Source organism: Lytechinus variegatus, chromosome 13 (assembly GCF_018143015.1).
Source record: "Lytechinus variegatus isolate NC3 chromosome 13, Lvar_3.0, whole genome shotgun sequence".
In the NCBI taxonomy this organism is placed as follows: Eukaryota; Metazoa; Echinodermata; class Echinoidea; order Temnopleuroida; family Toxopneustidae; genus Lytechinus; species Lytechinus variegatus.
This window is the reverse complement of record NC_054752.1, coordinates 16,463,662-16,491,632: the sequence shown is the minus strand read 5'-3', so window position 1 is coordinate 16,491,632 and position 27,971 is coordinate 16,463,662. Positions and strand designations below refer to the sequence as shown.

Below are 27,971 nucleotides of genomic sequence, written 5' to 3'. Positions count from 1 at the left end.
TGGTATCATCTTATAGAGCTACTAAAATCTATATGTTGAGACAAGAAAATCAAATTAAAAAAAATTGACCTAACCCTTTTGCAACTGAGCTCTACTTATGCATTCAGCATATCAACAGGGAATATTTCAGTTTCAGCATCTTGCTATTAATTGTATTTTAAAAATGGGGGCTAATTGCATATGGGGTGCAACTACATATCAAATACAAATACATCTGATTGGATACAAATTGAGTGGCCTTTGTGGGTGGGGGGGAAGGGAGGGGGCATCGCGGTTTACTGGTTACGACTCTCATCTTTCAAAATCAGAGGGACATGGATTTCAAATCCATACCATGGCATGTTTTCTTTCAGCAAGAAATTTACCCACATCGTGCTGCACTCAACCCAGGTAAGGTGAATGGGTACCCCCGGCAGGATTATTTCCTTGAATGTACTGAGCACTACAAGGAAGCTTGAGCCAAAGCCAGGGTAATGATAATAATAACAATGTGCTTTGGAATAAATCAGGTCCAGATAGATGGTGCTATATGAACAAAAACTTATGAGGTATTGCATAAATTGTTTGCAAATTTATGTTACAATTTTACAATGGTTGATTGCTACTACATACTTAATCTGATGGGCACTTTGCAGTTGTTTTTGTGAATTTTAATCTTTGTACATATGTTGTGTATTTTCATTTTAAGGATTTTTATGAGAAAAAATATTTAAATAAAATTGAAAATTGAATTTGTTTTATGTGTTCACATTATCACCCATGCTTTCAGTGTGTAACGATGATAGCTCCATATACACAAGTAGATCTACAGTGTATGCCACACATTATCACTTCAACTGTTAGTCCAGTGTATTGGGTGCATTCACACTGGTGTCTGCAGCATGTAGGGCTATACTGGTTTGCAACATCAAAACCTCCATGAAAATAAAACCATGCTGCGTTCATACATGTACTATCACTTCAACTGTAAGTCCAGTGTATTGGGTGTATTCACATTGTTGTCTGCTGCATGAAGGGCTATACTGGTTTACCTCCATGAAAATAAGAACCATACTGCATTCATACAATCACTTCAACTGTTAGACCAGTGTATTGGGATATTCACACTGGTGTCTGCAGCCTGTAGGGCAATACTGGATTGAAATGTAATACCCTCATGGAAATACGATTCATTCTACGTTCATACTATCACTTCAACTGTTAATCCAGTGTATAAAGTGTTTTCACACTGGTGCTTACGGCCTGTAGGCAATGCTGGTTTAACATGTTAATACCTCCATGCAAATGGGAACAATGCTGCGTTCATACTATCACTTCAACTGTAAGTCCAATGTTTTAGGTGTATTCACACTGGTGTCCGCAGCCTGTAGGGCAATATTGGTTTGTCTTGAGCCACTCTCGAATGTGTTCTAAATGTCCGCCATGTGAACAGCCCTGGCACCATGCATAAAGGCCTTTCACTGGTAAATGGCTGTTATTGGTTAAGAGAGAGAGAAAGAGAGAAAAGAGATGGGGAGAGAACAAGATAAATTTGATTCATTAAAAAAAACAATTCAATCTATTTTCACCCTTTGTTTCATTAGATGTGAATGTACAAATCATTCATACAATCATTAAAATCAATCCATTTATTTCATTCATTTAATGCAATCAATTCATTCGTTCACTTAATTCTTTTAATCAATTCATTCATTCATTCATTAATTAATCAATCAATCCACCCATCCATCGACCCATCCATCCATCCGCCCATCCATCCATCCATCCATTGATCCACCCATCCATCCATCTATCCATCCACCCACCCATCCATCCATCCACCCATCCATCCATCCATTCATCCACCCATCCATCCATCTATCCATCCGTCCATTCATCCATCCACCCACCCATTCATCCACCCATCCCTCCATCTATCCATCCATCCACCCATCCATCCATCCACTCACCCCACCCATCCATTCATCCATCCACCATCCATCTATTCATCCACCCACCCATCCACCAACCCACCCATCCATTCATTATGTAATACACATTTACCTGCACCAGTAATTTATATAATACAATTGAAGTACACTGTAACATTATTTTAATGAGGTTGAAGAATGAATAAATGTTTAATTATAACATGTATGTAACAAACGACTGAAAGGTACCGTCACTCACAAGGTCATTCCAAAGTACATGTAAATAGGTATACTCTTGTCATTGAATTTACCTAAATGTACTTTTGTCATTGAGTATCCTATCATCATGAGCCGACCTTTCTGTATCAAGTTTACATAGTTGTTTACACACATGTGTATGTTACAGAACTGTTTTTTGCTTCTAATTTTAATCATACTTATGTCCATCCATCTGACATTCTTTCTACCTATCAATGTAGTTATCTATTCAAATTTCTCTTTCTCCATCCATCCTTCAATCTATCTTTCTTCTATCTATCTATCCATCTATGTATCCATCCATCTACCTATCTATCTATCAATCTATCTATCTATCCATCTATCTACATTTATCTGTCTATCTATCATCTATCTATCCACCTATGTATCCATCCATCTATCTATCCATTCATCTATCTATCTATCTATCCATCCATCTATCTTTCAATCTATCTATCCTATAAACTGTCTTTATCCCCTTTTCCCTTTATAAAATTCAAAGATTGTATACCACTATTATTATCTATATATTATATTTACAAATAATGAGATCATGACTTTTCTTTGCAAACACATGTACATGTTACAGAGCTGGTTTTTGCTTCTAATTTTATTCATACACATACTTATGTATATCCATCCATCTGACATTCTTTCTATCTATCACCGTAATTATCTATTCAAATTTCTCTTTCTCCATCCATCCTTTAATCGAACTTTCTATCTATCTATCTATCCATCTATCTACATGTATCTATCTATCTATCCATCTATGTATCCATCCATCTACCTATCTATCTATCAATCTATCTATCCTATAAAGTGTCTTTATCCCCTTTTCCCTTTATGAAATTTAGAAGATTGTATACAATTATTATCTATATGTTATTTTGCAAATATTGAGATCATGACTTTCGGATATTTGAATTGGGATACAGGATTTTTTTAAATTCAATTCAAATTATTCTTGATAATAATTAATATTAATTTACACTTAAAAATAAGAAGCATCCAACGAATACAATAATATTATGTACACATCAGATGAAGGGGGGGGGGCGCAAAATATGCTCATTCACACAAAGACACACCCATCGAGAAACATTATCATAATCACACACAAAAGAACATCCGAAACATCAATCATCTTGGTTCATTCATCAACAAAAATAATAGATGTATAAATGAGGTGAGTTTGAATTTATATTAGGAATAGGTTCTTAAAATAATCTTTTTGAGTTTGCATTTGAACGAAGAAACAGTTGAACATGAAAAAAGGCATACATTGAGATTATTCCGAATTCGTGGTCCGGTAAATTTAAGTTCAGAATTAGGGTTGAAGCTGTTTTAGGATAATGAAAGCTATTAGCAGAGCGAGTATTGTATCAGTGAAAGTCGTAGTTATATTGAACAAGTGAAATGCTTCTTGCCGTCTCACCTGCATCACGCGGTTCAACATAGCAGCAGTGCTGACTTTGAATACTACTCTAACTCGCACAAGATGTTCAGTGATACATGGTTACTCTTATGTCCACTTTTATGAACTAGACCAATAAACTTACAGAGATATGATGGTTATTCAACAAAAAACCCAACATGGCCAAAGTTCATTGACCTTACATGACCTTTGACCTTGATCATGTGACCTGAAACTCGCACAGGATGTTCAGTGATACTTGATTACTCTTATGTACAAGTTTCATGAATCAGATCCATAAACTTTCAAAGTTATGATGGTAATTCAACAGATACACCCGATTCGGCCAAAGTTCATTGACCTTTGACCTTGGTCATGTGACCTGAAATGCGCACAGGATGTTCAGTGATACTTGATTACTCTAATGTCCAAGTTTAACGAACTAGACCAATAAACTTTCAAAGTTATGATGGTAATTCAACAGATACCCCCGATTCGGCCAAAGTTCATTGACCCTAAATGACCTTTGACCTTAATCATGAGACCTGAAACTTGCACAAAATGTTCAGCGTTGCTTGATTACTATTATGTCCATTTTTCATGAATCAGATCCATAAACTTTCAAAGTTATGATGGGGATTCAACAGATACCCCCAATTTGGCCAAAGTTCATTGACCCTAAATGACCTTTGACCTTGGTCATGTGACATAAAACTCACGCAGGATGTTCAGTGATAATTGATAAACCTTATGTCCAAGTTTCATGAACTAGGTCCATATATTTTCTAAGTTATGATGACATTTCAAAAACTTAACCTCAGGTTAAGATTTCGATGTTGATTCCTCCAACATGGTCTAAGTTCATTGACCCTAAATGACCTTTGACCTTGGTCATGTGACATGAAACTCTAATAGGATGTTCAGTAATACTTGATTAACCTTATGGCCAAGTTTCATGAACTTAACCTCAGGTTAAGATTTGATGTTGACGCCGCCGCCGTCGGAAAAGCGGCGCCTATAGTCTCACTCTGCTATGCAGGTGAGACAAAAAAATTGATGATATATCTAACAGTGTATATAAGTGTAGCAATCTTAAATTTATGAATATCGTAGACTGTCATTGTTTTTAATCTAAAAAAAAAAAGAATTTCAAAGATCCTTACCATATACTGCATGGATTTGTGAAGCTTTGGCGATTCTTTTGAAAGCACACCCAGGACAGCTTCTCCAACGTCTGATTGCACCTATTGCACTTTGTGTACACTGTTGTGGATTGCTGCAAAACATGAATAATTCAAGGGATTTGATCAGGGTGCTACAAAATTTTGTTGTTTTTTAAATAGCTGGAATATACTTGCCCAAAGACCTACTTCACTTGCCCGAAATATCATTGAAAAAAAAGTTTTACCTCTTCAAAAGAAAGTTTTGCGGTTTTATAAACCATCGCTCTTTTTTTCTCTCTTTTTACATGAACTGATCTACTTTGTTATTGCATTTATTTTGATTGAGTGATTTTATCTTGCGTGCCATGCCCCAAATTAGGGTAAATATATCATATCGACCCTAATTTTGGTCATTCTACTGTGAGAATTCTGCTTGCCCAATTCGGGCAAGCAGTTTTGGTCTTTACTTCAAAACACTTGCCCGACTCTAACTCTTACTTGCCCCAGGCAATCTGGAAAGTGCTTATGTAGCACCCTGGATTTTATCATAAATGAGACGATAGCAAGAACATCTATGCAAAATTGTTTTTATGATCCACAAGAAACTTGAGGGGGCCAAATCAGAGCTGCCAACCTGAACAAGAACATTTCTGTATTTTTTAAGCTGAAAATCAGTATTTTGGCAAGGAATTCAGTATTTCAAAGAAATACCATAGGACAACACATAACACTGGAACTTAAGAAATCAGTATTTTGCATGAAACCATCTGTATTCTTCTCATTTTTCAGTACTAAATACTGAAAATAAATACTAGTTGGCAGCTCTGCCAAATCGATCTCTCCCTTCCCCTCCCCCCCAAAAAAAAAGCCTGATAAACCCATTTAAAATAACATTAATGGCGGCTCCAAGCAATGTCTAAAATTAGTGAACGATGTGCTCAGCTCAGCAACACTTTTGTACAAAATCAATCAGATAGGATGCCGTGTTCTCTGCCAAAGAAACATTTTGCTGTCCAACCCGATTCTACAAAAAACTTGGAAAAAACAAACTTTGCTAAACTTATTACAGGTTGCACTGAAAAACCATGACATCATGGGTCAGGCAGTAATAAAGTTCTTTCCTTTTTTGTTGCTACCCTCTCAGTACACATACTATAAAGTATTTAATTTACTTCAATTCATTGATGTGTTTCATGTTTGTACAGTATCATACTATATTGTTTGTTTCATGCTAAGAAGAATATGTCAAACTGAAATAGAAAAACTGAAATAGAAATGATATAATGTGGCTCATGACTTCACATTGATACCATGGTTTGTCAGCGCAAATTCAGCCAATGCTTAAGGTTTGAAGCATGAATTACATGTACATTCTCATTTATACCCGTCACATTTGCTCTACGGCAAGTCGAAAACAGCTGTTTTATTCATTTTTATCAAAACCACCTTAATGTAGCTATTACAAAAAATATTAAAACGTCTGTTTTGGACTCGGCATACGGCAGTCATAAAGCAAATGTGAACGTGGTATAACAGTAATGTATCTTGTTCTCCTAAGTCTGAACACTATGAAAAACGTTGCTGAGCTTGGTCTCACCATATCCGAACAGGACTTTAAGGTGTTGTCAAACTTTATCAGATCAAACTGCTCAAAATGGAAGGTAAAATGGCCTAATAGGGAATTATTAATGACCTTTGTCCAAGTAAATACCTGATTTAAGCTCTCAACAGCGGGGTGTTTACTGAGCTTGATAACTTGGTTGGACACACACCACAGCTTGAACCGACTCAGAAGTTCTATAAAAACAAAAACAACAAATGATCAGATATAATTGCAAGGATGTCCAAGCGCGGATCCAACCGGATTTAATACAATGGCCAGCATTCACATAGGTGGATTATAAGAAAAATATGTTTGAACCCATGGTTAATGCAGATTGCATGTGTAAATCATGATTACTTGCCACACATAATAATGCTAATGCATTTTGTCACTGTGCACGTAATCGACGCCTGTTGCCGTGGTTGAGTATTCTATCTTATCCATGAATCCACTATTTGTAATAAATACCTACACTGTTCAAAACAGTGGACTCATGAATAATAAAATAGCAATAATCGAAATAAATAGATTCATCAATAATTCAATTATTTCATTTCAACAATCAAAGTAATTCTTAAAGTAGAAATATATTGAAAATCGTAAAACTGGAGAATCATATATCACAATAAAGGAGAAAATAAGGAGAACACGATGGTGTACATCATTTATCATAGAGACGGATGAAACTCAGTTAATTGATAGTTTAAAGTTCTCTCTCTGAATGCTTCAAACACGCAGAATTACGTCCGCGAAATTGGGGATTTTTTTATGACGTCACTGTCTGTACGAGAGGCGTGATTGGCTCTCCCACGTGAAGCTCCACTTGCATGCAAAACCTGTTGCAAGGGTACATTTTCTCCACATTGTCACTGAATACTTCGATCCCGAAATGATCGAAAGAAAACCCAGAATTTTATCTAGATTTGGATTTTCAAATTGATGATTTTGAGATGAAGAGAATGATGATGAAGTGAAACAACACAGTGACGTAGTTGGAGGTAAATTGGGGGAATTACGCCGATGATGATGATGATGAAAATTCAACTTGCAACACAATCACAAGTAAAGTCATGTACATACCGATTCGCTACCAATTAATGCTGCTGGAAGTGCTAGCTACACCGCGCGGGCCCGGGGGGCCACTTCCATTCACGAGTGGATACCATGCGCGACCATGGGGTCTCGAAAAGCACCCTAAACACGTAATTTCCATTTTCTGAAAATGCACCCCTTAACAAGTATTGGCGTGTGAAAACCTACCCTTAACAAGTATTGGAAACAAAACGATACTCTTGGCAAATATTCCTTGAAATGAACCCCTAAACAAGTACAGGAATGTTTTATTGTTACGGGTCCTTCGGTCGTCGGCTTTACCTTATTTGGGCCCAACTTCTACACCTCGCTCAAATCGGACTCTAAACACGAAGTTTTGGGGCAAAATTAAAGGACATCCTTTATAAAACATTTTAATTTTGTTTTATCATCCCCACATATTCGACCCTAAGCACGTAATTTTCCTAGCGAAATAGATACCCTTTTTTCATTATTTTTGTGTTTTTGACACCCTTATCACGTTACGTACGTAACGTGCCCTATCGTGAAAAAGACATCCTTTTTACGTGTTTTTTTGGTCGCGCATGGTATCCACTCGCCAATGTAAGTGGCCCCCCCGGGCGCGCGGGCCAAATTGAATTCATGCTGAACATGAATAACCACATCCAGACAGTCTATCATAAGAAGGAAAATGATGTAACTGTACTTACAAACATGTGAATAATCCGAACCTGAAGGCAAATCAACTCAACGAATAGTACCAGACGATATGGCATATACACTGACGATAAACTTCATGTGACTGGATAGATTGTCACTCGTTCTGTTAGATGTAACTTTTATCTCATTAATTTGACAAAATTACGAAACTCGGGGAATTATTATATATATATATAAAAATATAGTAACATCTCTTATCATTTTTTGAATTATGATAAAACCTGTTTGGAAGGAAAACGTTGGGGTAAATTAAAATTAGATGTAAAAGATCATCCCATCATGCGTAGCATTATGTGATCGTAAACAAACCATCACAACAACACATGCCGTATTGTTTGCTCGCCTTGGCTGAGACTGAGAGAATAGATCTATGCAGGTGTTGCACAGCTCTCAATCAGCAAGGAAGGAATACGTGCATGTTTGCGATGGTTTGTTTGCAATGACATACAAGCTACGCATGTTGGGGGGGGGGGATTTAAAAGTAATTTTAGTTTATCTCAACGTTTTCCTTCAAAAGAGGTTTTATCGTAATACAAAAAATAATAAGAGATGTTACTATATTTTTATATATATAAATTATTCCCCGAGTTTCGTAATTTTGTCAAATTAATGAGGTACAAATTACATCTAACAGAACGAGTGACAATCTATCCCAGCCACATGAAGTTTATGGTCGGTGCATATCGTCTGCTGCTATTCGTTGAGTTGATTTGCTTTCAGGTTAATTCGGATTATTCACTTGTTTGTAAGTACAGTTATATCATTATTTTTCTTCTTATGATAGACTCTCTCTGATGTGGTTATTCATTTTCATGGATTTAATTTGGCCCGCGCGGTGTACGTATATAGCTACCACTTGTAGCAGCAGCTGCATGAGTTGGTAGCGAATCGGCATGTACATGACTTTACTTGTGATCGTCAGGCAATTAAGTTGAATTTTCATCATAATCATCGGCATTGTTCCCCCATTATTTACCTCCAACTACCTCACTGTGTTGTTCACTTCATCATCATTCTCTTCATCTTTAAAATCATCAATTTGAAAATCCAAATCTAGATGAAATTCTGGGTTTTCTTTCATTTCGTGATAGAAGTATTCAGTGACAGTGTGGAGAAAACGTACCCACGCAACAGGTTTTGCATGCAAGTGGAGCTTCACGTGGGAGAGCCAATCACGCGCCTCTCGTACAGACAGTGATGTCATCAAATTCCAGTCAATTCAGAGACCGATGCGAGGCATATTTCGGAGGGGCATTTTAGCGTTTTTTAATCGGCGATTTTCACCTTTTTGTATTATTTTCAGTATTTTTGAATGACCCACTGATGATCCCCACATCATTACCTTTCCATTGATATATAATAAGACCACATTCATAATCAATATATTTCTCCTTTAAAGAGAAAATGTAGATACCTATGTAAGACATGAACCATTGTTCCTGTATTTCAGAGGCTATTTCATTGCGTATCTTGTTGTCGAGGACGATAAATGCCGATACAGCCATTTGAACATCGCCCTGAGGAAAAACATGAAACCATGAATGAAAATAAAAAGCGGAGGCATTTTAAATTCAATGTTTGTGAATTGTTTCAGTAGATAACACCACCCAAAAAACAGAAAAAAGATTTAATAGATAGGGGCTGGGGAAATAAAGCCTGTAATCAATGCCAGTGTCATGATACTTCTAATCACTGCCGTCTTCATCTTGTCACCATCAGCAATACAATCAATATCAATATCTCTGTAAACATTGTGATCATTGACACCATCATTATCACCATCATAATCATCTCTCAACATCACAATCATATATTTTATTTGTTTATAAATTGCTGGATTGATTTGATCAAATGAAGAAAATGAAAACATGAAACCCTCAAAAAGTCATCCCACAGTATTCTGTGATTATCAGCATCTTTTGCATCATCTTCATTTTTTGCCAATATCAAAATCATCTTTCACCATTGTCATCACCAATACTTTCATGTTAATGATCAACATCATCCTTATCAATTTTGTCATCATCATAACCACCACCACTACAATATCATCATCATCATCATCATCACCATCAAGACTGTCATCATCATCAACATCATCATCCTCCTTATCATCATCATCTTCATCATCACCATTATCATCATCACCATCATCATCAGCAGCAGCATCATCATCATCATCAGCAGCAGCATCATCATCATCATCATTACCATCATCATCATCCCCATCACCATCACCACCATAATCTCCTGCCATACCCCAACAATGACATTACAAGTTCAGCATAGTCACACAGCACATTAACCACAAAAGGAGTGAACTTGATAGAGTTGTCATCATCCTCCTTATCATCATCATCGTCATCATCATCAGCAGCAGCATCACCATCATCATCATCACCATCATCATCATCATCCTTATCATCATCATCATCATCACCACCATCACCACCATAATCTCCCGCCATACCCTAACAATGACATTACCTGTTCAGCATAGTCAGACAGCATGTTAACCACAATAGGAGTGAACTTGATAGAGAGTTGTAGCTCAGGTAGCTGCTTAGAAGGAGTCTGGTTCAGAGACCGTGCCGAGGGGAAGAGTTGAGAGTTCACGGTAATAGCAGGTTCTAGGTCCAGTAGCGGCCTGAAAAGTGAAAATATTTCATCTTTTAGAGTAGAATATCAACTGCCTTTCACATATTGTAAGTTCAAGTTCTATAAAGAGGTTTGGACAATTTAAAATGCCACATTGAGGATTACGACAATAGTCGCACATCAACAAAGTCCAAACAAATTAACTTTTTGGCTATTGATACCATTTTTCTAAAAAGAAATCTAAATGATGCCTGATAAAAAAATTGCTTTGAAAATTAACAACTCTACAAGCAAGGTGATGACCCTTTAAAAAAATCAATTTTCTGTTAAATTCTCTACTTTTTTTGCGTCTCAGCTCTCATTATAATCATCATGTCGAAAAATCATACAACAATCATTTTCTTTAAAAAATTGAAAATTGACTCACACAACAGGAGACTCTGGCCGTATTCTGTCCTGCAACATGTCTGGAGAGGGCGGTCTTCAAAAGAAACAACAAAAAATAGTGTCCAATCATAAAAAGTAATTGTAAATCGGCAAGGAGTATGCAACATACATTTATTACACTCATTCGTTATGAGAAAAAAGACAAAACTAAAAGAAAAAAAGAGTACAGGTATAAAAAGAAAGATGTTGGATGCACAACTCTATATGACCCATAATTCTTAAATGGGAACAAAATTATGTTATCTTCAAGTTGTTTAGGCAACAGGAGGGCATTGCATGGAAGTTAAGATGTGACATGGAATTTCAGAAAAATTTGGGGGAAGGGTTTTTCCGATATTTAACCCTAGCTGCCAAATTAGAAAAATTTCGAATTTAAACCACTGCTACACAATACAAGCTTAATTCGGGATTAGCACCAATTAGTAACAAGTACCTACTGACCAATCACCATCCTCCTGCTTTACTATTGGTTCATCCTTAATTACCACTTCATTCCTGTTTTCCTATTGGCTCAACCTTAATTACGTCTTTATAACCAACCTGGTTATATACCAGAGTTTTCAAATGGATCATTATTCCAGATGATGACCAGAACACTCTGGTCAAATCGTTGTAAACAGTTCTTTTCAGAGCTAACATACAATCAAGAAAGAATAACAAACAGTCCTTTTCAGAACTACGTACATGGTGTTTACCATAAAAAAAATCCATTAGAAATGAACTTTTTCAAAATAAATGAAATAACTCAGCCTTATCTCTTAATGTTCTTGTTACAACTTCATCTTGTGAATGTGAAAGTACCCTGAGCAGAAAGTTCCAAAACTAAATAGCAAGTATATGTACAGGACAAAAATTTACCTGTCTTGGATCTCATGTCTTTGCCCAAATGCTTCCGTCGGTAGACCGACATAGTCATTCCACTCCTGCATCTCGTCACCATAGCGACCGAACACACCCCCTTCCTCTTCTTCCTCCTCCTCTTCCTCCTCCCCCTCACCGAGTGGAAAATAAAAATCCACCGCACCTAGGGCGCCATCTTGTGAGCAGTGGCGTCGCTTGCCGCGGGTCGGTGCTCCGGAGAGTGCGTGGTCGTGCTCACTGTCACTGATGACGGAATCGTTGTCGTCGGTGACGCCGGTGGCGGAGTCGATGGCGCTGGATGCGGTAGGGTTTAGGTTCAGGAAGTCATGATGAGAAGGTAGATGATTGAGACCAAACTGAGGAGCTGAAATATCTATAAAAAAAAATCAGAATTCTAATATGAATTTGCTGTTCCACACAAAACCCCCCAAAAAGGTTATATTGAAAGCTCTTCTTTTGCTCAGTGATCTACAACATGGGAGTATGACAAGCCCTTATAACATTCAATTCCCAATTTATCAAAATATCAAGGAATACAATTTATGATATCAAGAATTATATTCATATCAAGAAATAAGAATAAATCTCAAAAAGACTTGCCATACATGTACGCCCAGGTTAATAAGCAAAAACTTGCAATTACCACTACCACCATCCACTATTAACAACATCACCATAATCACTACCACCATCATCATCATCAACACACATCATCATAATCATCATCATCATCATTATCATCATCATCGTCACCTTTGTCACCGTCACGAGTAGTCACCTTTATCTAAATCATTGGTGAATGGAGCTGCTTCTGTTGGAGGAATCCCCTTGTTGGTATAAACAGGGGGTGTGGCACTGGTGGTATCTGTGATCACCACCACCACCATGACCATCATCATCTTTATCACAACTATCATTAACTCATCATTATCATCTTTATCACTACCCCCACCACCACTATCATCAGCATCAATATCATCCTCATGATTTTTGTCACTGACTGAGAATTTACCTTTATCTGAATCGTTGGTGAATGCCGCTGCTTCTGTTGGGGGAATCCCCTTGTTGGTATAGACAGGGGGCGTGGCACTGGTGGTATCTGTGATCACCACCACTACCATGACCATCATCATCTTTATCACAACTACCACCACCATCATTAACTCATCATTATCATCTTTATCACCACCACCACTATCATCATCATCAATATCATCCTCATGATTTTCATCACTGACTGAGAAGTTACCTTTATCTGAATCGTTGGTGAATGCCGCTGCTTCTGTTGGGGGAATCCCCTTGTTGGTATAGACAGGGGGCGTGGCACTGGTGGTATCTGTGATCACCACCACTACCATGACCATCATCATCTTTATCACAACTACCACCACCATCATTAACTCATCATTATCATCTTTATCACCACCACCACTATCATCATCATCAATATCATCCTCATGATTTTCATCACTGACTGAGAAGTTACCTTTATCTGAATCGTTGGTGAATGCCGCTGCTTCTGTTGGGGGAATCCCCTTGTTGGTATAGACAGGGGGCGTGGCACTGGTAGTATCTGTGCAGTAGAACAACCTCAACATCCTCCATGTCTGAGCAATCTGACAAATATACAAAAGATGGATAACAAATGAATGAAACTACAAATACCCATGGAGAGTGTGTACAAAAACAAATAAATGGGCAGGAACCGTAGTCAAGTTCGATTCAAGTACAGTCCGACCTCTCTTATCCGGCCTCCCCTTATCCGGATCTCTCTATTATCCGGACGCACACTTGCCGAGATTTTTTTATTTTTTATTTAATCTAGTACCGGTACGTGAGGAAATGAGATTTCAATCTAATCGCAATCCTATATGTAAACTCAATTTGATTACATATATTTCCCAACATAGTCACCCTACACCAAACATATTTTTCATGAAAATATCTCACCCAAATCACCAAAAGAACTTTAGGAATGATAATTTCCAGTAAATCAGGGTGCAGCGCAAACATTTCATCACGTTTCTCTTCTTGCTAGCTAACTTTTACGGACAGCGCCATCCATCATGTTTGAGCCTACAGTCAGTGTAACAATGGATGACATTGCGAAGCTGCGATACCTGCCGCGATGATCTAATTTTAAAACTTGGTTTCATCAAGTTATTCTCTTTCTTTCGAGTTATGCTCGATGTATACCTCAGTCATTTTAGCAGGTAAATTATCCAAGAGTTTTGGCCATCGATCGATTTCATTTCCATAAAAACACTGCCTATAATTTGCACTGACTCTGCAGTGAATATTGTCTTTACCGTACGCCCACTACAATAGTGAAGCTACCACCGGTGGCCTGGGGAGGCAGCCGGCAGCGCAGCTGCGTGTATTTAATATTGGGTCTCCCAGACCCGGATAAATCCCTTATATCCGGACTACAAATATTTTCCTTAATCCACTCTGATTTCAAGACAACCATTTAACAAAGTGGCATTAAGAGAAACAATCAGAAGCAAAAACAAATAGTTAGATTCAAGAATAGTATGTGGTTAAAGGAACTGTAGTCTGAAAAGCATATGAAATATTGTAGATGCCATGAAACGCTGTGTTGGGTCAAAGAAAGCTCTTCGAGATTTAAACCAAGCTATATAAGACCAAAAAAACATACTCCCTTATATCACTGACCTGATACCTGCCGAGGTCCAATGCAACCTGTGCGTTGTGTTCACACAGCTCAGGGAAAGGTTTTCCAGTCAAGAGATACCGCCTGGCACTTTGGATGAAGGACTCTGAAAACTGAGCAAGGTAAAAAAAAAAGATTTCTTAATTATCGGGAGGAGTGCATCCATTGATGTTCGACGCCTGCAAGCACAAAGGCAATCACATGAAATTTTGTAATTATATTTTTCAAGTCATACATATCTTTAGATACCGAAATTTGTGACACCCACGCAAATGCTGCCAAAGTTATATGATATTAAATACTTACAGGTCTGAGGAAAGATTTGGTCCAAAAGGTTATTTCATTAAAAATTTTGTACTGTGAAAGAGAAATGCCAGTATTTGCAGTAAACACTGATTTCATGAGAAAGTCTGTAAAACCAGGCTTAATTGTCACTATATCATCGCAGATCAAGATCTGGTACAGTTACATAAACTAAACTTTGTGAAATCTTGAAATCTACGCTGAAAAATGTTCACACTGAAGATCACCAACACAGATAAGCGCACATGGGACAGTGTATTATTATTGCTTTGAATGTCGGCCCGACGCTTGACCCGAATCCTGTGCTTATTTCCTGATTTCTCAGCAATTACACAATTTCTTCCAGAATCCTTTGCCAAACATGTTTTATTTATACGAACAGACACTTTGGTGGTCATTTCATTGGATTCTGTACAAACTCATCTTGATATCGTTACTACAACTGGCATTTACCTATAATGATTAGCATTAATCATTTTTATGCTGGTTGTGATCAAAATACTCCCATCAATGAGTATTGTACTAAAAAAAAATACATAAAAATACTTTATTAAAAACCAAAATAAACACAAACATTTTTTTATGATCATTATCCTACAAAGAATAAGTAGACCACTATGCAACTTTGGAGCTTTATTTAATTCATTAATTATTCAGGAGATTCTCTTTCTCTCATTTTACTTTTTCAATCACAATAAGCGATATTAAGTACTGGATTGGCCTTTAACTATTAAAGTCATGACTTACTGTGGCCTCTTTGCGTTCATGGACCAGTAAGCTGCTCTCATAGCGCTCGTAATGCTCGGACACGTCTGGAGTCCTGCGGAATCTCATGGGAAAGTTGGTAGAGGCATAGTTCTGCTGTGCTTGCATGTTGGTTCTTGCACTGCTCTTGTTGAAAGCATGACAGACGTCATCGTAGATGCTCATAGATACGCCAACTGGGTTCTGTAATTGAGCGATATGTTTACTGGTTTAAAACTGCTGATCTTAAGATCATGATAATACCCTTTTCAACCCATCAACCCAAGAAAGTGGGACTCATGGGGAGACAAAAAGTGAATAATATAGGTTACACTTCGTAATTCCGAAGGTTCTTAATTCCGAAGGTTCTTTATTCCGAAGGTTCATAATTCCGAAACATGTATATTGCCTCTACCTCCATGTTCATTAATCCGAAAACGTAAAACTGTTCTTTAATCCGAACATTTGTGGCGTTATTCCGAAGGATTGATAATCCGAAAACGTAATAAGGTTTGATGTTCCGAAGGTTCGTTAATCTGAAAACGAAATAAGGTTCGTTGTTCCGAAGGTTCGTTAGTCCGAAAAAGTTAATCATTACGTTTTCGGACTGACGAACCTTCAGAATTCTGAACCTCATTTCATTTTCGGATTAACAAATCGTCGGAATTACGAACCTCACTTTGTTTTCGGACTAACGAACCTTCAGAATTACGAACCTCATTTCGTTTTCTGACTTACGAATCTTCGGAATTACAAACCTTCGGAAATACGAACCTTCGGAATAACGAACCTTCGGAATATGCGAACCTTCGGAATAACAAAGCTTCGGAATTACGAATGTATGCGAAAATATAAATATTGTAGAGCTTCCTACATTAGTACATGCAGAAATTATCCTCTGACACAGGGTAGTGATAATTCAAATTGGAGATTATTCATCAGATATGAAGGCTTTTTTACTTCTTAGCAACATCCCAAATTGCGACACCAAATAACATAATGTAAAACTGAATATGCATCATGTTATTCATGTATGAATTTTTCTCCTCTTTTTTTCCCCTTTTTTGGGGGAAGCTTTAAATTACCCTTAATTAAAACAAAGTTTTCAGTTTTTTAAAACTTTGGTTATCTTTTCAGGACTACCCTTGAAAACATCCCCTATAATCTCCTGTATATTGCGACAATTGGTTTGGTTTATTCACAATAAAAATATGTAAATATAAAAACAAATATACATTGTAAGATCAAATAGTATAAAAGAATCATAACATAAATAATGAATATAATACAACGTATAAAACTTATATATGTCGTAGGCATGACTCGTTTCAGATGAGCTAAAAATAATATAGCCCATCTGTTCTTCCCCGAGGTCCGTTAGCATTGTAAATATGAATATATCATTTGTAAACTGAAGCCTTTATTTGTATGTATGCTTCAAAGTGGGATTAACTGTGATTATATTAATCAGAAATCCTCCAACTTACCGCACTTTCAGCTGGTCGCTTAGCGTCTTTGAATTTATGTTGATAAAGCATGGAATCCTTACTACCACTGAGAAATACATGAGGATCTTGTCTCCAAGCAATACCTGGAAATAAAAATGATTGACAAAGTGATGTATGACACAATTGAAAAGATCAGTGTCACCACGATTTTTATCTTTGTTCATTTATTTATTCGGCCTGGACGGTTAACAATGAAAGTTGATTAGTCGTGGTGTAAGTGGGATCTACATACAGGTAAATGTATACAGAGCTGCCAACCTGAAAAGGAACATTTCAGTATTTTTTAAGCTGAAAATCAGTATTTCAGTGAGGAAATCAGTATTTTCAAAAAATACCATAGGACCACACATACAACGGAAACTTTAAAAATCAGTATTTACATGAAACTATCAGTATTCTTCTCACTTTTCAGTACTAAATACTGAAAATCAGTACTAATTGGCAGCTCTGTTATATAAATAGCACAATCAAATTCTAGTATGTGCATTTAAAAAAAAAGAACAAATCCATTCATAATATGTACTGTACATGCATAACAGAATAAGAATAATACCATGGTCACATTTGCTCTACGGCGGCCGTACGGCGAGTCGGAAACAGTCATTATATTCATTTTATTATAACCACCGACATGTAGATGGTACAAAAAAAATGTTAAAACGGCTGGTTTTGACTCGCTGTACGGCCGCCGTAGAACAAATGTGACCAAGGTATAAGGTGAAAATGTCAAACTGAAAATAAAGAAGGAATATTAAAGACAGAAATACAAAGAAGTATAAATATAACATAGGAAGAGGAATAAAAATACAAAGGAAGTAGTGAAGGAAATTGTAGAGAAAAAGGGGTACATAGATTCAGGAGAAGATCTAGCCAGATTAGACACAATAGTTTTGAGAGGCCGACTGTGGTGCAAAAAAACATAAGAAAAAAATATATATATATATGGCCCCTGAAATGGTATCGTGTTCAACCTGGCTAGATTTGATACTGCATACATGTAGGTTATTGAATAAAGAATATGATATCATTATCCTGCACCAACATCGAACTCGACATCAGCCATTTTGGGTAGTTACCTGTCACGACATCCTTGTGTTCTTCAAAGACTGCAAAAGGCATGTAGGAGCGCCGGACATCCCAGACACAGATGGTGTGGTCCACGACCCCGCTGCAGCTGGCTATGTGGTGCTTCTTCTCTGGACGCCACTTGATGTGGTTGACCGAAGCAATGGCATAGATGGTGTACTCTGGCTCCAGGACATTACCGTGCCCTTCCCATCGCCAAATCTACAAGAGAAAAAATCATAATATTTTATACATGTATTTACTGAAAGAATAATAATATTATGCTTCTACAAAAGTCAAGTGGCCATACGTAATGAGACCAAATACTTCATGGGCCTCATTTTTCAATAGGATACAAGAACATGTGAAAAATTGTAGGCAAGTCTAGCAGTCTGCAATTTTTAATGAATAATCAATTGTTATCACAGTATTGGCAAGGAAATTATGCTAATTGGTCAAAAATTCAAGTAGATTTAGTTAACATTAGGGCATTTGAATAAAAAGAAAACACAAGAAGTATGTTCCCCCTAAATCAAGCTTCTTAATGCTCAGGAAAAAAATCAGAAAACAGCTTGGATTCTAAAAATTGGGTATAATAAAGGAAAAATTGTATGTCTTGCTAGGAAACGAAAAAAAAATCGGAATTTCAATTCAAATCGGAGGTATATCACTTCTGTTGTTCGTAAAGTCGCTCTTAACTTACAAACAGCTTTATGAAACACCCACCAGGACCACTGGACAGAGGGACAGTAGAACACACCTTAATGATCTTATCTCTTCCACAGGTTGCAATCAGTTTACTCTCTTCAGGGTGCCAATCTAAGTTGAATGCTGGTCCGTTGTGGCCAGGGAAATCCAGTAGCACCTTGTCAGGGCATCTGTAGTCCCAGAACTAGACAGGACAGACAGAGATTAAAGGACTTTATATTGGTAAATTGTCACATAGTCTACACCCACTTTTTCTACATTGCACGGGGTACCAACTTAAGCTGCCTTGCTGCCTTTCACTTTCTGCCTATTACCAATAGTGGTTGATTTTTTTTTCCTATAAATACCTATTACCAAATAGTGGTTGATTTTTTTTCCTAAATTTATATCGACCTTCTATTCATTGGTGATTTTTTATTTTTATTTTTTACCTGATTGCTAAGAAAGCATGAATGTTTGTAAGCAAGCTTAAGGTCCCCTCCGAAGGACCTGGTACTGAGGATTAATGCCTTACCAAAGGGCACTAGCGCACCAAGTGGGAATCGAACCCGGGTCACCAGAATACGAACCCCCCGCTCTACCGACTGAGCTATCGCGCCTCCTGAGGGCTTACTGGGGGGTCCGATTCTAATCATTGATTGGTCAAAACATCATCATGTGACTATCCTACAAAATCAAAGCTACTCTAAAAAAAAGAAAAAAAACAGAGGAATTGGGGTTTTAACACGTACCTGTATATGTCCATTGTCCAGCGTGGCTGCCAGAATGAAGTATTGGTGTGGACTGCACTGGACATCACGGATGCATTCCGACTGACCGTTCCCGTACGTCGTCTCACATTTGTTTGTTCTGAGGTCCTACAAACAAATAAGAATAAATATAGGGTCCATTAGTTCATATCTACCAACAAACAAACAAATTTAACAAATTAGGATGGTTTTTCATTGATCTGCTCAAAAAGTTATGCACAGCTGTTGATAAAATTATGTATAAATTTAGGAACCAATAGAACATTGATTGCGAATATGTCAATTGTAAATATTTCCTCATGTAATAGAGCCATCACTGGAACTACAGAAAAGCATTTACCACTCCCTGGGGAGGAAGATATATAAATGACAGTTTGCTTTTGATCAATGCAATTTGCTTATCTGTTTTTCTTCATTCTACATTTTAAAATTCTCATTTAGTGAATCTTTACTGATGACCACCCTTGAAAAGAAATTAACAGAGTACTGGTGTGCCAGAGAACATTTACCACTCCCTGGGGTGGAAAGACAAGTTGTTGACAATTTGATTTAATATGATCCATGACTTACGTTTTCATTGTACAATTTTGAGTCTGATAAATCTTAAATGAGTTTTTATATTATTAGACTTACAAAGAATTTCATTGAGCCATCGTTTGAGCCGCTGAAGAGCATATACCACTCCCTGGGGTGGAAAGATACTTTGTGGACTGTTCTCTTGTGATCATTGAAGACCTGGTCCATCTTGTTCCCCTGCGCCTTGTTCAGGTCCCATGTGATGACTGCTCCATTGGTAGCCCCGGTGGCGATCAACTCATCTTAAACAAAAGGAAAACAGGAAAACCAGAATTTTAACTAAAGGGGTGCAAAGTATTTTGATCAATATGCCATTGACTGCGAACCTAAACTACATGTAGAAGGCCCCTTTCATAAATCAACCATAAATGCACCCTAAAATCTGTTTCAGATATTTCTCTCCATTCGGTATAGATCAGTGAGTCATTTGTTGTACCAGTTTGAAAATTCAAAGTGCCCTATACAGCATCAAATGGTATGGAACCTCTTTTGCTAAGATATCAAAAACATTTTTAAAAAATCTAAAGAAAAGAGAGGAGGTGCAACATGCTAATCTTGTTCCTGATTTCTTTACAGATCACTTGGAAATCACTTTTATGCTTCCAATATTCATGAATATTTCATTAATTGTTGAGAATATGAAAATCTACTTTTATTGTTGCCCCCATCCTAATTCCTCTCTTAACACAATTCCTAAAATAAGTCTTCTTTACGAGGTTTCCATGCGACACCATTCCAGCTGTTGTTGAGATTCATACCAGCCCCTCCTCTTCCCCCCCCCCCCGTCCCATCTCATGAAATGATGCCCACATCCTCTCTAAATATCATCTCTCACTGCAACTGGAGTACATAGGATCATTCATAACCCCACCACCCCTACCCCCTCACCCCTACCCCCCCCCCACACTAAGTCCCATATCATCCTTATCCTATCTTATTATCTTTCTTCAACTCATCTTACCTTTACTAGGGTGCCATGCGACATCATTGCAGCTGTAGTTGAGGTTCATGCGCCCCACCCTCAGGTCTATCCGCTCCCGAAATCCCATCTCTTCTATGTGAAAGATCTTGAAAACTGGAAAAGATGAACCATAAAGAGTGTAAAACTCACAACTGCCAGACTTTAGAAGAACAAATTAGTAAATATCCAGTAGCTAAAAATTAATAATTTTGAAGTGAAATTAGTATAAAATATATCACAATGTTTCGTAAATTCATGAAAAAGGAATTGGGCACTAGGCCATGTTCCCAAAAGCCAAATACATAGACACTGATATTACAGATGTAAATGAACATAAGCATACGTGTAACAACGTGTGTAACGTAACGTGTTATTTGGCATAAAAGCAATAACACCATTAAGAAAATATATTATGTTTACCCTGGAAAAACAAACACCGAGCCAATTGTAGAGAAAGTTGCAATTTAAATGGAAAAAAAATCATAAATCCCTAACAAGCACTTCTGATTGGTTGAAAATCTAGTGTTGAATCGCAGAGTTGCGTGCGATTGCAACTTCTCCTCCACCCACCCTGGATAATGGACAAAGTGGGATAAGACCATGTGGCAAACGACCGCAATGATTAGACTTACCCTGTCGACCAGCTGCTACTACTTGTGTAGAGTCCTTGTTCAGACTGATGGCATTGATCCCGCCATCGAGTTTGATCCCCATCGTCTTGCTCACATTGCTCCGAACTGCAAGATATTTAGAGAAACATTAGATATATCAATGTAATTGATCCCCATCGTCTTGCTCACATTGCTCCGGACTGCAAGATATTTAGAGAAACATTAAATATTTCAATGTAATTAAAAGATATTATTCTATTGGTATAAAAACTTTGCTTTTATTCTCAATCGATAATATTATCCCTCTAACTTGAATTTCCTTTGCTTGCCGCCAATGCTCTGGACTGGTAGATATCAACAAATAAATTTAGTAATATTCTAATGAAAAAAATTATTTTACCTATTACCATTAACTTTCCTTTTTTTTTATTCTATTGGAATAAATCAATGATATTGTATCTTTTCATTTCCATTTGTATCTGTTCATTTCTTGTTTTTATCTTTACATTTTCTTGCCTTATCATTGTTGTATCATTGTATTTGTTATTATTCTATTCTATAATTTGCATTAATTAATATTGGAATTGAATAAAACATTGAAGTGAATTCAATAAAAATTGAATAATATTGATCCTTCAAAGTTTAATTTCCTTTGTTTGCTCATCTTGCAAGATATGTACATGAGAGAGTTTCATCAAATTTGTTTTCATAAATCCTTAGCATCCATCATCCATCTTATAATCATTGATTTATTTTAACAAATTCCCTTGAAACATAAAAAGTATCAAAAATCCAATCTTTTTATCACATTCTTATGGAATATTGTTGGCTAATTGTGTGTATTCATGCACCCACACATCATCATACATATTATCTGTAATTCTTTATTCCTTTAACTTTATCCCTCTGCTTCTCAGATCAGTTTACCAGAGAGTAGTAGACAAATGGTGCGTAATAAATGTTGTGTTTATAAAAATATATCATTATTATTGTACTTGTAGGCCTAAATAGAATATACTGTATACACTGATCGCCTTGGAACACACATACACTAATGAAAAAGAAAATTTGCAAAGCCAGAAAGCCTAAGCTCAAGGTCAAAGACTAGAAGACTGTGGTCAAGGACAAGGCCAAAGTTAATGTCCTCTATGCCAGCCTCAGTTAGAGCGACAAAGATATTATAAGTTTAATGCCCTCTGTCCCATACTAAGTGTCGCTAATTGTAACACTTAGGGTTACATTGAACCCATGATGTCACATGACGACTTAAAACCTACAGGTGAATAAGAAAAGTTAACCCATATTAATGACTTTGGGCCAAGGCCTAAATACTTGTGGTATTACTTGCCCCCCTGTACCACTGTTAGTAAATATGCATTTTTCAGTAAAAGTGTCGTGACTAAACTACAATCTACCCACTACATGTATCTACTTGACTATGCTGAACATTAACCTCTAGTAGACCTCAAAACCTGTAGTTCAACAGCACAATACATTGTAGCCAGAATACAACTGTACTTGGTTCGAAATAAGTGTTTTGGTAAACAAAGAATACTGTCAAATCACTTGATACATGAAATAGCAGACTGTTTTACAGCATGGCATGTCCAAGCTATATGTTCCCAAGCAGGGAAAAAAATACACGGGGGCTCGGGGTGATTTTGCCCGGAAATGCCCTAAAGAGCCCTGGAAACTAAAATGGAGCCCCTGAAATTCATATACATGTAGGGTCCAATGTAAACTTTAAGAAAAATTAGGATATTTGGGCTAGTGAGCTCAAAAATAGCCCTGGAAAATAAATTATTAATTTTTTCCGTTCCCAAGGAAGTGATTCATTGGGGGTCAATTTTGTTTAAAATTTGAATTACTTGTGATATACAGTATGTACCAAATTTAAACATTGAAATTTTGTTACCTGAGCATTACAGAGACAAACTTGTATAAATAATCAATCTACATCTACGTATTAATATGTTAGGAATTTAAACATTCTCATTTGTCGATGGAATTGAATAAAATTACATTGCAGCATGCAATGTGAAAATTATCTCAATAAAACTTGTCTACTTTTGTAATAACAAACCAAGAACTAAAAAAAATGCCTTTCACCAACACTAGTCTATATCATGCTGGTTAAATTCTGTTTGTCAGATGATGATAAACAGCATAATAACTAAAGGGAAAGGAAATGTGTATTCTACTGAAAAATATTGAATGAGCATGTTTTTCTTCTTCTCTTGTCAAACTCAATGGTTGACTTCAAGTTCAAGTTCAGTGTCATTGTTGGCGTTGAATTTCTTACATCAGCACAGCACCATTCCTAAAATAAGGTTGATCCTGACATGAATCTCACCATTAAAGTTGTTGAGCTATCAGTGATGTAATTTGGAACAGTTTTTAAACTTGTATGATGTTGAAGCTATGAGTGACAACCTGGATTTGACTTCCGACATCAACACCAAACTTGAAATCATCCAATGATAGTCACATTCTATTACAGTGTAGTACATAATTGCGATTATGAATTTCTTGCAAGGTCACATATAAATTGGCACCTTAACATCGATATAGTTTACTACAATCACTCATCGGCCATGTAAAACTTCATTCTAAATTTCTAATGAAGACACTTCAATCTTAATACTCTTTCCAGGAGTTGATTCAACAAGGTGGTTCACGAACGGAACCACGAGTCTCACCTGATTTCGCGATCAATATACAATATGATCGTTTGACCCCTAGATGACCTATGACCTTCTCAAACTTATGAACATACCTGTGGTATCAACCAATGATCATACAAACACAATTGATCTAGAAATAACCTTTGGACTCCTAGATGACCTTCGACCCTTTATCCTCACAGGCACACATGTATGTAGTATTGCCAAGGATCATATGTACCAAGTATGAACATAACTGGTCTGGTGCACAAATACAGAACATTTTTGTAACGGACCGACATACTATTAATGGTCAAGTCCACCCCAGAAAAATGTTGATTTGAATCAATAGGGAAAAATCAAACAAACATACTGCTGAAAATTTCATCAAAATCGGAAGTAAAATAAGAAAGTTATGACATTTTGAAGTTTCGCTTATTTTTCACAAATAGTTATATGCACAATTTAGTCACATGCAAAATGAGAATCGATGATGTCTCTCACCACTATTTCTTTTTTTTTTATTGTTTGAAATATTATACATTATTCCATTTTTTACAGATTTGACAATAATGACCGACTTGACTGAACCATAAATTGTTAAACAATTACAATTCCACATGTTCATAGAGAAATGAAACTTTGTTTCTCTGGACAATGAGGAGAAAATTATAATACTTCATATAATAAAATACAAAAGAAATAGTAATTCCATCAGCTCCCTCATTTGCATACCGACCGAACTTTCAAATGTCATAACTTTCTTATTTTACATTCTTTTTTGATGAAATTTTCAGTGTTATGCTTGTTGAATTTTTCTCTTTTAATTTAAATCAACTTTTTGATGGGGTGGACTTGTCCTTTAAACACGAAAAGTGATCACTCTGTCTCTGCTGAACTTTGTTGAGGCAAGACAATGAGGGGGAAGCTACTTGTAGCTTTGGCTGATTGTGGTCCCTACTTGTGGAACAGTTTGCCAGCCCATCTACTCTCTAATGCAATCGTTTAAAAGACATCTCTATCAATTTTAGTTGTAATATAGATGTAAAGTGTATAGAGCAGTTTTAATTGATTATGCGCTAAAAAAGAGTTAGTTAATTATTATTATTCTCTCTTACTTCAATCATAAAAGAATGGCATGTTTAAATCGACCATTATTAGAAACTAGAAAGCAGCAATAAGATTCAAAATTGGAGAGAAATACTGCAGTAAACTTGAATAGAGTAAGTGATGCACTCCTCAATGCCGAAAATGATGTTTAGGACATTGGATTACCTCTAATTTTTTTTATTAGCTTTTACTTTTTGAATTGGCAATTAACTAATGGCAACTTTTTTACATTCATTTATTTCTCAAAAAATGATAAAAGCTAATCAAAGAATATCTTTAAATGATATTATAAAAAATCCAGCAAATTTGCACACTGTAATATTGATGTCTCAATAGCATTGCCAATTTCAAAAATTAAGTCATTTTTTAAAAACATTTCTGGCAATGAATGAAAGCACAGTTCTGCTGTACGAAAATATTAGTCTAGTTTATGTAGATTTTCTTCTCTCCTCCCCCCCTCCCCCTCCCTCTGATTTGAAGTTCAAGGCTCTTCATCAATCTGGCCAAAACACAAATTGGGGCCTGTCCCCATTGTCAGGTATGTTCATAATGTTGATAATGGAAATGCAAAAAATAATCTTGAACTTGAGGTATGATTATTTTTCTTTTTTTTTCTTATAAAGAGCAAACAAGATCTTCTATCAAATTGGCAACACTCTAAGTAATGCAAAGATAATCTTGGAAAATGATCAGTCCTAGACATGCCTCCTGTTATGTTACCATGCCGTTTGAATATATATGCAAACACCCAGCGAAACCTCCACCAAAAATTACATACTCACCCCTAAAAGCTCTTCCTATTTACAAAAATAGAAGTAAACATGTTAAAAAGTATAAACAAAAAATAATAAAAACAGAGTACTATATCTACATGAACAACTTATTGTGCTGTATTATCAAATTTAGTCACTAAAAATGGTACTCCAAGTCTCAACTTTTTGGTTGATTAAGGTCATTGATGAAAAACAGCTTTTTAATGATCTTTTAATTTGAGATCTAACATTAGGCCTACACCTGAACTGAATGAATTGTAATAGAATAAATCAATTAAAAATTATCAAGAAAAAATAAAACTGGGGCGGGTACCCCTGCGAGCCTTCTCCATGCTCAGATAGGATACTCAGTTTTACTTTAGTTGCAAGAACTTGTCTTGGCTGTCAAGCCTTGCTGCATCACGCATGCCAGGCCAAAGCCATGCTGGCAATAAAAATCTACCTTTTGCTCTACAGACTACAAATATAGCAGTGAGTCCAACTTTGCGCATGTCCATACTTCGCGGACGATCATTATCTCAAAAACTATTCAATATCTTTAAAATCTGACATCATCAACTGACAGCATGCATGAAAAGCAACTTAAAATTACCCTCTAGCAATTCATTATTCATGAAAATATTGACAAAAAATTGGACAATTTGTCACGGTTAGTGACCTTTCCGAAATTTGTCACGGTTAGTGACCTTTCCGAAAAAAATCTGAAATTCTATCATTTCTAACAAGTTTAATAAGCAAGCATCAGCCCATCACGATATCAAATTTTTTTAAATGATCATTTTGCAAGCAGATGAGATATCAACTGACCATGCGTGCTGACCGATTCTATTTTGGCGTCCATCTGAAATATCTCACCTTTTGAGCTTGAGTTTTTGTTTAAATCTCCTCAAAACTTTGGTCCGTGATGCTAGGTCACGCTTTTTCAGAATCAATTTCCTGCGCAGCGCGCATCCGTCGATCGGATTCAGAATAGGAATGAATTTTATTCATGTTATTTGACTTTGAGATCACACAGCAAAATCTAGACTCTATACCTTTTTCTTCACATTTTCCTCAATTATTTCATAGCCTATGGTCTTGCTGTCAATTTGGTAGCTATTTTTTTTTATTGATTTTGAATAAATTATGAATATGTTGTGAACGAATTATGCCTGATGAATGTCCGCGAATTTTGGACACCACATTATACTAACACGTATTTCAACGCATGGGACTGAACTTAGAAATTTAACCCAACTAAAGTAAAACATTTTTACTGTTACTGTTAGTTAGGTCTAAGACTCTAACGTTAGATCTAGCACACACAATCAGCATCAACATTTTCCCGATCAAAGTCAAATCCTTTCTTAAAATACTACCTCTTTCTTGAGTCCCTCGTGACATGTTTGTATGTAAAGTCGGAATAAAGTGCAGCTAAAATATCAGCTGTTGATCTAATCGAGTCTGAGAAAAATAGACTATTCGATGATTTCGATCGCGAAAATGAAGAGGAACTC

General features: G+C 36.5%; 1 protein-coding gene across 2 annotated transcripts; it reads right to left on the bottom strand.

Moving 5' to 3' along the window:
• Nucleotides 1-90: 90 nt before the first annotated feature.
• LOC121426381 (GATOR complex protein WDR24-like) lies at nucleotides 91-27,971 on the bottom strand. Of its 2 annotated transcripts, XM_041622667.1 has the most exons (19): nucleotides 27,834-27,971; nucleotides 26,485-26,499; nucleotides 21,951-22,055; nucleotides 21,319-21,432; nucleotides 20,415-20,599; nucleotides 19,764-19,889; nucleotides 19,085-19,216; nucleotides 18,336-18,546; nucleotides 17,239-17,342; nucleotides 15,755-15,955; nucleotides 14,707-14,817; nucleotides 13,517-13,646; nucleotides 12,028-12,403; nucleotides 11,150-11,203; nucleotides 10,612-10,771; nucleotides 9,539-9,641; nucleotides 6,460-6,545; nucleotides 4,749-4,861; nucleotides 91-1,471 (listed from the first exon to the last, which is right to left on the bottom strand). In XM_041622667.1, exons 1-19 carry the CDS (start codon nucleotides 27,856-27,858, stop codon nucleotides 1,336-1,338), a joined length of 2,487 nt encoding a protein of 828 aa, XP_041478601.1. In that variant the 5' UTR covers nucleotides 27,859-27,971; the 3' UTR covers nucleotides 91-1,335. The 2 variants fall into 2 exon arrangements, with proteins under 2 accessions (XP_041478601.1, XP_041478602.1); XM_041622668.1 differs by lacking the exon at nucleotides 26,485-26,499 and having other exon boundaries at nucleotides 27,834-27,970.